Raw genomic sequence first — 12,687 nt, 5'->3', positions numbered from 1 at the left:
GAACCAACTTTTCAATGATATCCTTCTTCACACCAGGATATCGATAGGGCCTCTTGTTTATTGGATTTGCAGCCTCAATGAGAGGAATCCTATGATCAAAGGAACTTCTGTAGGGAGGTAGGGTAGTAGGAATCTCAAATATGCTAGCATATTTCTCCAGTAACATAGTTAAAGCTGGAGAAATTTCAGTACCTTGAGCAGCTTGTATGTTATGACAACTATGATTTTCTTTGCATTATTTGTCACTGTTATCATGAAGAATTGAGTGTCTTCTCCACCTTTCTTGGCTATTGAACTTGCCTTAGCTGACTAAAGTTGATTGCTGACCCCTCTCAATACATGCTTCCTTCCCTGATAGACAAACTCAATTGTTCTGGTACTGAAGTCACATAGAATATTGCCCAAGGTGCTTAGCCACTGAACCCTTAAAATAATATCAACATTTCCTAGAGGTAAAAGTATGAAGTCTGAGGAGAAGGTGGTTCCTTGTAAGTGCCACTGCATATTCCTACACACATGCCTTTCTTCCATCAGCTACACTAATGCATTGTTTTACTAGAAGACTAGCCATGTATCCTAACCTCTTGGCCACATATTGATCAATGAAATTGTGTGTGCTCCCAGTGTCAATTAAGACTTGAAAGGGTCTTTTCTCATGGTAGCCAGTTACCCTAATAGTCTGGTAACCAATTACCCTAGTGAAGGCTTGTAATGAAATAGTCATGAATTAATCTACTCCTTCCACAACATTCTGTGTTTCTTCCTCCATAACCACTTCCTGTATAGCTTCTTCATCAACCAATTCTACCATGAAAATTTGCCCTTTTGCTCTACAATTATGCCCAACTACATATTTTTTATCACAGCAAAAATATGATCCCTTGGACCTCACAGAAAAAATATAATCCCTTGGACCTCTTTTCAATGAAGGTGACTATTAGTTTTATTGGTTTTCTTGGTATTTGGTTAAAGTCTTATTAAATGTGGAGTTTGGGAAGATAGGTTTATGTGAATTCTGGGGTTTGAAAATAGAAGGAGTGGGTAATATTGGATTATGGTATTTAGAAGTAGGCTTAAGGCCCCAAGATTGAGCATGAGCTTCAAAGACATATTCTTGTAGTTTAGCAAACTTACATGCCTGCATTAGTGTTCTAGGTGATTGAATTCTAACATATTTGTTTAGTTCTGGTTTCAATCCACCTAAAAAACAACTGATATCATTTTCATTCAAAAGATTGACTTTATTTAACAACCTGTTAAATTCAGTCTGATAATCCTTCACACTACCAACTTGTCTCAAATATTTGATAGCTTTCATTAGATTCTCGAACGCATCCCAAAAACTATCATGTAGAGCCAAAACATATTCAGTCCAAGTTGGGAATGTATCATAATTTTTAGACCTCATAAACGACCTATGTCACACAATAGCATCACCATCAAAATGAATATAAGCAACCTTAACCCTTTCCTCGAATGCAATTTCCTCCATGGAAAAAACACGATCCACCTTATACAACCAGGATTTCAAATCATGTCCAAGAGAAACGAGAAAAGTCAAGTCTAGAATATCGAGTAAAGGAGCTATTACCAGTTGGAGCAGAACTAGTTTGAGCTTCCTTAGATCGACCCATTCGAAGAGGACCTGCAGATTCACCATCAAAAGAAGACGCCATTCCCTTGTCATATTGTTTGATAAATCTAGTTGCCGCTTTGATTTCGAGCAACTCTTTATCTGTTTGAGCATTCCCGACGTTCATACTAGTCAAACCCTCCATTAATTTCTGCAATTGATCCCGAATCTCAGAGAATTTTCCTTCCATGCTATCAATAGGTTTGCCTTGATTCTTGTCCCTACCCATGTTAATGCCAAGGAGTTACTGCTATGATACCAAATGGTGCAGTTGAAGACTGAACCAACGAAGAATCTGGGAGCTAAGCTCGAAGATAGAAGAAGCTAAGCCAGGGCAGTGCCGAGAAAATAGATCAGAAAATTTAGAAGAGAGAAGAAAATGATTATTATAATTCTGAATGAATGTTAATACATGAATTACAATGTATATAAAGGAATGGATCAAATGCAAGTGGATCACTAAAATGAAATCTCTTCAACTAATCCTAACTCACTATGTAACTAACACTGACTTTGCCTAACTAACTCTGCCATATCAGCTTTACTCGTAACTAACTTCTGCCATGTCAGCCGCCAACTCAGCTCTATATCTTGCAACACCAATCATTATAAATTACAATTAAAACCGAGTAAATTGATTAACATTTGCACTTAAATAGATGGCGAAAGATGAGGGAGACTTTCATGTGTGATTTTCGAAATCAATAAAAATATGAACGTTAACTTAATATACCTTAATCACATTAAAATTTATCATTCTATTTTAGCTAAGTCGCTATTTTATGCAGGTGCGAGTTAGTTTTGTATAAGTGAATCTCGTATTAAACAAGCCTCTCATCTATGTACATGTTTCTTGGATATTGAATTTCCTATACCTAATTATTACAGCTATTAATTTATGCAACAAAACTTACAGCACCGAATGTTTATACCATTTTAATGAATATATAATATATATTTTCACATACACTCTTATCACTAATCATAGTCAATTAATATATATTCTTATTTAAATTATGACTTAATCATGGTAAATTAGTAATAAATAAGTTTTTACCTTTGCAATATAATTAAAGTCGTGGTTTTATTATTTGTTGCAATATATATATATATATATATATATATATATATATATATATATATATATATATATATATATATATATCGTAATGATAAGTGTGAGTAAATCAGCAATTTTGCAATTATAGATTTTGAGAATGTTTGTTAATTAATATTATTAAATGTTTTCCTTTTAAGAGTCAATCTTATCTTGGAGGAAAACTTTAAACATATTTCCTATCAAGTCAAAGAAGGTAAAAGATCCTACTTGGAAGGAATTTGTGCTTATCCCAAACTGATTTAATCTCTAAATCTTATCCCCCAATAAATAACATATCCCGTTTATCTTGATCATATTCGTTTAATTTGTAGATATCATCTCAAACACTAACACTCAAATACTTACTCTATTATAAAAGGTTCATAACAACTGCAGTATCTAGGTTTACTTTCTTCCCTTTTACTTGGTACGTTTTCTTTATTATTTGTATTATGAATGAAATTGCAATGCAACATCCTGTATCAACTTAATTATGCACAAACATTAGAATGCCTGCTGATTGCTTTGTTTTTACGTAGTACATTATCTTCTTTTCATTATGTTGAAGATTTTAACTTCTTCTTTTTTCATGTTAAAGAGTTTAACCTTTTTCTTTGGTCTAAAGGTTTGTGTTTTTGTTTCTGAGTTACTTAAATTATCTTATAAGTGGATTGACTATTAGTGCATCGTTCTTTTACTTGTTGTATAATCTGTTCAAATTCTTGAATAAAACCCTAAATAATTTTTTCCATGTCCATATATTTACAGAAACCATGACAAACATGAGATCAAGAATTGCAATCCCTATATTGGGACTTCTGATATTATTCTCTGCGTGGGAAGCATGCATGGCAGAAGGAGATTACTTGATTTACAAGGATCCTACGAAGCCGCTAAATATACGTATAAGGGATCTAATGAGTCGAATGACATTGGCAGAAAAAATAGGGCAGATGACACAGCTCGATAGAAGAATTTTGACATCGCAAATTATGAAAGATTATGGAATTGGTAGTGTACTGAGTGGTGGAGGAAGTGTGCCAAAACCTGAAGCGACAGCCCGAGAATGGGTTGATATGGTGAATGAGTTTCAAAAGGGAGCATTATCTACTAGGCTTGGGATCCCTATGATTTATGGGATTGATGCAGTTCATGGACATAATAATGTTTATAAGGCTACTGTTTTTCCTCATAATGTTGGCCTTGGTGCAACCAGGCAAGTTTCACTTGATTTTTAACTTCTATTACATTATTGTTAGGTCACTTTAAAGGTAATTAAAAGTAATTGTCCGTAATAAGTAAAATAATTAATCGAAAGAAAATAGGGTAACTAAATCATTACAATGTCATTGGATATAAATAAATCCTTTTTTAAACTTATATTTGCCTTGCCTTTTTTTTTTTTTTTGGTTAAGGATTTGTTTCCTTTGAAAGATTTAAAAAAATAGCATTCCCTCCGCCCAAATTTATGTGACATCTTGATAGTTAAATAAGTTTTTATTTAATTTGACCGCAATTATTTTAATTTTTTTAAATATTTTAAATTGTTAATTATTGTGGTTTGTAGTATTTTTTATATAGTTTCTGAATATGTAAAATTTTTATTTCAAAACACTTAAAGATTCCATAGAATTAATGGTCAAAATTAAAAAGTTTGACTTTAGTCGTCATATAAATCGGGATGGAGGGAATAGTAATTTTCAGTGAGGCTAGATTATTTTCTTGTTTCTTTTTGTTGTTTAAATAATTAACACCCTTTTCTACCACTTAGTTTTAAAAAATAAGATGTTTTAGCGATCGAGATTCGAGGCTATACTTGTTAATTAAAAGATAAATTTGTTGTTTTAGCTCCCCGAACAATAATAGTAAAAGGTTTTATTTATTCAAATTAATTAAATATGAGTAGTCAATTAATAAATTAATTTTTTTAATTACTTTGTCAAATTACTTGATTTATTGGTCTTTTTTTTTTTTAATTCTTTCAAATCTTGCAGAGATCCAGACCTTGTGAAAAGAATTGGTGCAGCAACTGCTCTTGAAGTTAGAGCTACTGGCATTCAATATGTTTTTGCTCCATGCATCGCGGTACATATATATTTATCCTAACCTTAGTATTTTTCGGATTATCAATTCATCTTTGTTGTAAACCGTTATTTATTGATCGTGTTATATTAATTATTACACATTATCGATGCATAGAATTTAAAATTATTTTAAAAATAACTTGTGCCTCAACAGGTATGCAGAGATCCAAGATGGGGTAGGTGCTATGAAAGTTACAGCGAGGATCCAGAAATTGTGAAACAAATGACTGAAATTATCCCTGGATTACAAGGGGACCATCCTCCTCGTAAAGCAGGCATTCCTTATGTAGCTGGAAAGTAAGCTTAATTTTCATTACCCTTACTAGTCTCTTATAGCCTATTTGGCCAAGTTTGTGAAGCCAATACTTATTTTAGAGAGTTGATGTGTCTGACCAAAGCTTTAAGAAAAAAAATTAGCGGTTTTGAGTAGTCGCAAAAAATTAATTTCTGAAGCTGAAAAAAGTAGTTTATCCAAACACAAACTGCTATTTTTCAAAAATACTTTTGCGAAAAATATTCTTAAAATAAGTAGAATTTGGAAGATTGGCCGAACATGCTATTGCTCATAAACTCTTTAATATAATCGTCAAAACATGTCTAACATTTTCTTTTTAATACAAATTCAAACTATTTTTTAGGGAAAAAGTAGCAGCTTGTGCAAAACACTTTGTTGGAGATGGTGGTACAACAAAAGGGATCAATGAGAATAATACAGTGACAGATTGGCATACATTGCTAAGTATTCACATGCCTGGTTATTATCAATCAATTATCAAAGGAGTTTCAACTGTTATGGTGTCTTATTCAAGTTGGAATGGTGTCAAGATGCATGCACATCATAATCTTGTTACCAATTTCCTCAAGGATACCTTAAAATTCAGGGTAATTAACCATTTCGCAAACCTTGATTAGTTGAGTTATTCAATAATTTTTTAGTTAAGAAATTAGAAGTTTGATTTTTTTTTTCTTTTTTTTTTTGTGAAGGGATTTGTCATCTCCGATTGGCAAGGAATTGACAAAATAACTTCACCACCTCATGCAAATTACACACATTCAGTGCTCACTGGGGTTCAAGCCGGCATTGACATGGTTAGTTTCTAATACTCTTTCTAGTACTTTTTGTATCTCGTTTAAAGTTTTTGTACGTTCATAATTAAAATAATTAGTCCCTCTAATCCTATGTATCTGCCATTTTATCTTTTCGCACACTCATTAAAAAACATATTAATAATAAGAGTTACTTGATTAAACTGTCCTTATTTATTCTTTGATTTCTTAATCTTTTACTTTTTTCTTGGATATTTAAAAAAAATATAAAAACTAATCTTTAATACTACAAGTACTCCGGAACAAATATTTTTATCTAAAGTGTAAAGTACATAGGATCAAAAGGAGGATTTAATAACATTGGGTCATTAAAAACGTTGTCATTAAAATACCTTTATCTCTTCCGTAAATAAGTAACTAAAACTATATGTCTTCTTCAAGTAGTATAGGTAGAATTAGAAGTAGTGAGAATGAAATTGCTGTTCAAAAATTTGAATTGTCATCTGATTTTGTTGTGCTCGATTTTCAGATTATGGTCCCTCTAAACCATACGGAATTTATTGATATATTGACCTCGTTGGTGAATAATAATTTTATTCCCATGAGCCGAATTGATGATGCAGTGAGGAGGATCTTGAGAGTCAAATTTACCATGGGTCTTTTTGAGAATCCTTTGGCTGATTATAGATTAGTTAAACATCTCGGAAGCCAGGTCAGTTTCTTTTTGTATACTATATGGATAATAAGATTTTCTAGACTATATATATTTTTAAAATAATTGTTGAAATTAGTGATATTGAGATTCAATTAATATTGAAACAGGCACATAGAGATTTGGCAAGAGAAGCAGTAAGAAAATCACTAGTATTACTGAAGAATGGGGCAAATGCAGATGAGCCTGTACTTCCACTGCCTAAGAAGGCAACACGAATATTAGTGGCTGGATCTCATGCCAACAATTTGGGCTATCAATGTGGTGGTTGGACTATTACTTGGCAAGGAGTTGAAGGAAACAATGTCACACTTGGTATTTTCTCCAACCATCCCCTCTCTCAAATATAATAATAAAGATTTGTAGTGAGTTTACGTTCGGTGCAATGAATTTTTACACTATCAAGTTAAATCAACAACCTAACATAGATCGAGTAATACATATGCAATAACCAGTTGTATTTACAGTGTTAAAATTTGTTACATTCTTAGGGTGTGTGTATATATATATATATATCTATATATATACATATATATATATATAACTTAAACTCTTTTATAGAAAGTTGATTTTGTCCTTCGCCAGCCCTACCCACTCCTTTTTTTCTTTCTTTTTTGTTTAACTTTATGGGTCAAGAACAGCAATCGGCCCCAACTAACTTAGGATTCAGGTTTAGTTGTTTTGGTGCTGGTAGTCAAGAACAAAAATTACATCTCAGTTATAAACAAGTTTTGGTTTGCAACATGAATCTTTAATATTAATATCGCTCCATTTACGCTCATCCGATCCCTTGTGGATACTACTATTTAAATCTCTAGTCATTTTATCTTTTGGTCCTTTTTTGAAAATTTTAGGGACAACCATTTTGGATGCTATAACTGCTACCGTTGATCCAAGCACAGAAGTAGTCTACAGTGAAAATCCGACCACAGAATTTATGGAATCCAACAAATTCTCATACGCAATAGTGGTAGTAGGTGAACTACCTTATGCTGAAACAGCAGGAGACAGCTTGAACTTAACTATTCCTGAGCAAGGAATAACAACAATGAACAATGTCTGTGGAAGTATAAAATGTGTAGTGGTTTTAATTTCAGGGAGGCCATTAGTTGTGCAACCACATTTAAGTAACATTGATTCACTTGTTGCTGCTTGGTTACCTGGTACTGAAGGACAAGGAGTTGCTGATGTATTATTTGGTGATTATGAGTTTACTGGAAAATTGTCAAGAACTTGGTTCAAGACTGTGAACCAATTGCCAATGAATGTTGGTGATTCACACTATGATCCACTTTTCCCATTTGGGTTTGGACTTACTACTACGGCTACTAAAGCCCAGGACCAAATTGCTTCTAGATAGAGAGAGTTTTTTTTAGACTGAAGAACAATGTTTATATTTTAGCTAGTTTTGGTTTTGATTTCGATCTTCATGTTTACTTTCGTGTTTTCGTATTTCTTGATTTATGTGATTACTTATCGTTGTTTTCGTTTCGGCCTTCTGATTACAATACTCAGTTTTAGTTTTGTATCTTTGTATTTTTTCTTCGGTTTTAGAATTGGTGTGGTTGTTGTTGCCCTTTCTTTTATCTTTCCTAAGCCGAGGGTCTTTCGGAAACAGTATCTCTGCCTTCTTGAAGGTACGGGTAAGGTCTGCGTACATACTACCCTCCACATATCCTACTTGTGGGATTATACCGAGTTTGCTATTGTTGTTGTTATTGTTATATTTACTTTGTTGTGTTAGTAGTGTTCGTTTTACCTGATCTTAATAAAAATAGGAACTTGTCGCACTGAATATATAGTATTACTGCTAGATTTTAAGGATATCTTTTTACTCTTCTGCTCCATTTTATATGGCACATGCATTTATATATTTCAGCTAGTATTGGTTTTGATTTTCTTCAAGTTTACTTTGTCGTTTTAGTAGTGTTTGTTTTATCATATCCTTATAAAACTAGGAACTTATCGCACTGAACATATAGTGTTGCTAAATTTTAAGCATACCTTTCAATTCCATGATAACGGTGAGTACTATATATGTAGGTAAATTATGTGCAACCTGTAAATATTAATCAACAAATGAAGAATATAAGTTGTACCCCAACGAACAACAAATATTATTATGGTCTTATTCAACATGAACCACACTTATGAAGGGTGAAAGTTGATGAACATTTATGTTAGAATTTCTGATTTTTTTGATAGTGTCGATAAATAGATAAATTAGACTGCCCTAAAAGTTTTTAGTCCAAACATTGTCCTTAAATCGCATTCCAACAAAATTATGGTAAAATTTAATTAGTTAATTTCGAAATTTTAAGTAGTAACAAACTCTTACATGTTAATATTATTTCTTACCTTAGAATTATTTGTTATAGGGATAGTTTAGTTTTTAAAGCTATAAAAGTGAATTTGTCGTCTAACTTCAATTCTGTGGCAATTAATTTCATAGAAGTTACTCCATAAATATTTTGGTCGTTAGGTAGCTCAAATATTCTTACTTTTGGTTGGCTTCGGTTCTAGAACTTCAATAGTTTTTTTTATATTTTCAGATTATTTATTTTTAAAAATTAACTATCTAGGTAATTTTCAAAAGAGAAAATCTGAATATTTTTAGCTTTGGTGGTAGCGATTCTTCTTTTACCATCTCGGAATTTGGAGCTTAGGTGGTAGCAATTTGCCATTTACATCTCAGTTTGCGACGTGATGGAAAGATTAATAAAATTGTTATGTTACATAATTTTAATAAGGAGAAATTTATACAAGGTATTTAATATTAAAGTATTTATTTATTTTAAATAAAGAGGGTGTTTAAATAAAGTATTTTAAATATATTTTAAAAGTTATACAAGGATTTAATGCTCAAAATATTGTTGACTTCGAACTCCTAAATATTAGAGAAATAACTAAATGACTATTCCTAATTATTAGCAAATTATTAAATGATGATTCCTACATATTAGGAAAAATAATCAAATAACTATTATATCTAATATGAATTCTATTTTTAAAGGGTAAAAAAGGTGAACGCCATTTCACTAAACTTTCGTACTTTTAATATAATATACATAGATATAGATAGATACGTTAGTAATCCAGGCAAGATAGCATAAGAGTTTCTCTTTCTTTGTTTTTTTCTTTTATTTTTTGATTTTGATTTCTTTCATGTATATTTACTGTTCGTATTGGTTTTGTCGAATCCTAATAAAATGAGTAATTTAGAGTAGTGAATACATAGTTTATTTCACCATGTTTATTATTAGAAGCAAGTCATCTATTAGTCTTTAAATTCCGGGTGTCATTTGGACCTTTTTAACATTAGACCATTCAAATTTACGTGACTTAATTATCAAAGATTAACTTCCCTCTCAATTTAAAAAAATTATCATTCCCCCCTCCCTCCCTCCCCCCCCCCCCCAAATTATCTTACACAATGTCTATTTTACCTTTATCATTTTCAATTCTCTCTGATATTTAGCTTAAAGTATAAATATATATTTGTATGTATACTGCCTCACATTTTACGCTTGTTTTGTAGATTTCGAATGTGAAATGTATTGATTTATGCTAATTCGTGGTGTTTTTATGTGTAAGCATCATCCGGAGGTAATGTGGGGCGAAAAGTGCGAGATTAGAGCCAAAAAGGAGCAAAAATTGGAAAATGGCCATTTCTAGCGCCACAGGTAGCGCGGGGCGCTACCTGTGGCCCAGTTTCCAAAACCTCAAAAATTCCAGCGCCAGGGATAGCGCCCCACGCTACCCTGGGCGCTGGTGACGGAAAATATCTCATACTTCGCCCGCGACAAGGTTATTTCGGCCCAAGACCTTCCCAACGCGTATAAAATCAAGTCTAAACCTATATTGGAGGGGGAGATGCCACTTTGAGACACTACTTTGAGAAAAAACACAAGCACGGAACACTCGGGAGCAAGGATTCTTAGTTTTTCTTCATCTTCTCTTCCTTTAATCTCATAGTTTATTAGCTCTAGAGTTTTGGGTGGTACATGAGCGTTGTAGTTTGAAGCTTGAATAGTTCTTATTATTTTATCATATTGGTTTATTTATTCAATCTTGCGCTTAATTATTTGATTGCTTGATCACCAATTGAATACTATCTACGAATCTAGGATTGAACTCGCGAGAGAAAATTCTAGATTGCATATAAGATTGAGTAGAGCGAGATCTTGAACCTGATTATCGGGAACGAATATGCTGTTATGATAGGGATATACCTAATCACCTTGCTTGGTTATTATATGAGAATTATTAATACGTTCTTGTTAATCCTAATTCCATAGGAATATAGGCGTTATGTTAACTTGAATAGGTGAGTAGTACTTCGGGAGAAGGCTACGAGTAATATTAAACTTGTCAACCAATAAACTAGATAAATTAATTAGATAATTTAAGTGGAATACTCAACGGGATCGTTAGCTAACCCGCAACTCTAGAATATCGGCTCTCATTGAATTTGTGTCTAATTTTGCCAACTTGTTTCCTTTAATCTCTTAGTCTGCTACTCTAGATTAGTTGTAGTTAAATATTCATACTTTAGAAAATCGCTTGGATAGATTAATTGTGTTAGTTTAATTTAATAAATAGTTAATCACAAGTCCCTGTGGGTACGATATCTGGACTTACAATCCTATATTACTTGTCGACCACGTATACTTGCGTGTGCGTTTGGGAGCAACAAGTTTTTGGCGCCGTTGCCGGGGACCACACTTGTGGAAAAATTGTGAATCTTTGTCCATATTGTGGAGGACCACACTTGTGGGAAAATTGTGAATCTCAATCTTTTGCGTTGAATATTTGTAATATGTGTGGTTGTCAAGGTGGCCATTGGGATGGTTGTCCTAAATCTTTTTACCCTTCCCTGAGCCCTTATTATGATGTTTCTAATAATGTTTATGGGTTTGATAAGAGCAATGAAGTGAAGGATATGGAATGTGTTGCTCGTATTATGGACATGGTGAGGCAAGTTTTCACGACCCAATTCTCCCTCCATAAGACGTCGTGACGATACCTAGTCTCTACGACTAGGTAAGCCTAACAGAATGCGAAAATAACATAAATTGAAGTAAAACTTAACAACTAACTACAACAGATAACTAAATAACTGGTAACAATACCGCTCAGCATTTAAAATAACCAACACTCTAGTAATACACAATATTCTCAAAATTCGAAACATCATAAATCACAAGCTATAAAAGGGAACTAGTATCTCTATACAGAAGAGTCTAATAAAAGAAGTACGGAAGGTAAATGACATATGAGGGAATAAAGGGGGACTCCGAGATATGCGAACGCGGCAAATATACCTTGAAGTCTCCAACTTTCACTGCTCACTGATGACGTGGCTGATAATGCGCATCTGGATCTACACACAAAATATGTGCAGAAGAGTAGCATGAGTACACCACAACGGTACCCAGTAAGTGCCAAGCCTAACCTTGGTAGAGTAGTGACGAGGTCAGGTCCGGGCCCTACTGGGATATAATAATAAGATAGATGATATAATGAAAACGAAGTAAGACAGAGAATTAACAGAAAGAATTCACAAAGAAATAACAACACAACACAATGAGATACTCAACAGGGGATCTCCCGAGATACCGTCTCGTAGTCCCAAAATTAAATATGCGGGAAGATCTCCCGAGGTACCGCCTCGTAGTCTCAAAAGTAAATGTGTAGGGAGAACTCCCGAGGAACTGCCTTGTAGTCTCAAAAGTAAATATGCAGGGAGAACTCCCGAGGAACCGCTTTGTAGTCTCAAAAGTAAATATGCAGGGAGAACTCCCAAGGAACTGCCTCGTAGTCTCAAAAGTAAATGTGCAGGGAGAACTCCTGAGGAACCACCTCATAGTCTAAAAAATAAACACACAGCTCAAACCGATAAATACAACAGCTAACAACAAGAATTCTACAGTTAAGACTGATAAAGGTCAAGGAAGAACAAGAAAACAACTAGGCATGTTGCACAGAGTTTAATAAGCAGTCAAAGCACGTAAACATGTGATATTAGACTAAACAGGATAGCCATGCATGTTGGTATAACTTAATTAAGCTGAGAATGGTTACTATTTAGTAAAATGGTATAACTCAATAA

At 33.3% G+C, this 12,687-nt stretch overlaps 1 protein-coding gene across 1 annotated transcript; it reads left to right on the top strand.

The window, feature by feature from the left end:
* Positions 1 to 3,048: 3,048 nt before the first annotated feature.
* On the top strand, positions 3,049 to 8,064 carry LOC107786397 (uncharacterized). Its single transcript, XM_016607864.2, has 9 exons — positions 3,049 to 3,159; positions 3,501 to 3,948; positions 4,727 to 4,817; positions 4,971 to 5,113; positions 5,455 to 5,698; positions 5,801 to 5,905; positions 6,393 to 6,575; positions 6,686 to 6,890; positions 7,430 to 8,064. Exons 2-9 carry the CDS (start codon positions 3,506 to 3,508, stop codon positions 7,933 to 7,935), a joined length of 1,920 nt encoding a protein of 639 aa, XP_016463350.2. The 5' UTR covers positions 3,049 to 3,159; positions 3,501 to 3,505; the 3' UTR covers positions 7,936 to 8,064.
* Positions 8,065 to 12,687: the final 4,623 nt, after the last annotated feature.

This window comes from Nicotiana tabacum, chromosome 9, assembly GCF_000715075.1.
Source record: "Nicotiana tabacum cultivar K326 chromosome 9, ASM71507v2, whole genome shotgun sequence".
Taxonomy (NCBI): Eukaryota; Viridiplantae; Streptophyta; class Magnoliopsida; order Solanales; family Solanaceae; genus Nicotiana; species Nicotiana tabacum.
Note: the sequence above shows the minus strand (reverse complement) of the source record. Positions and strands in the feature narration are given on the sequence as shown.

Bases quoted from the DNA above. Each gene is read 5' to 3' on its own strand.
- LOC107786397 (XM_016607864.2), top strand. From the start codon at position 3,506: ATGACAAACATGAGATCAAGAATTGCAATCCCTATATTGGGACTTCTG. The intron at 3,949-4,726 runs GCAAGTTTCACT...CAAATCTTGCAG, and splicing joins GTTGGCCTTGGTGCAACCAG to AGATCCAGACCTTGTGAAAA. The intron at 5,906-6,392 runs GTTAGTTTCTAA...CTCGATTTTCAG, and splicing joins TTCAAGCCGGCATTGACATG to ATTATGGTCCCTCTAAACCA.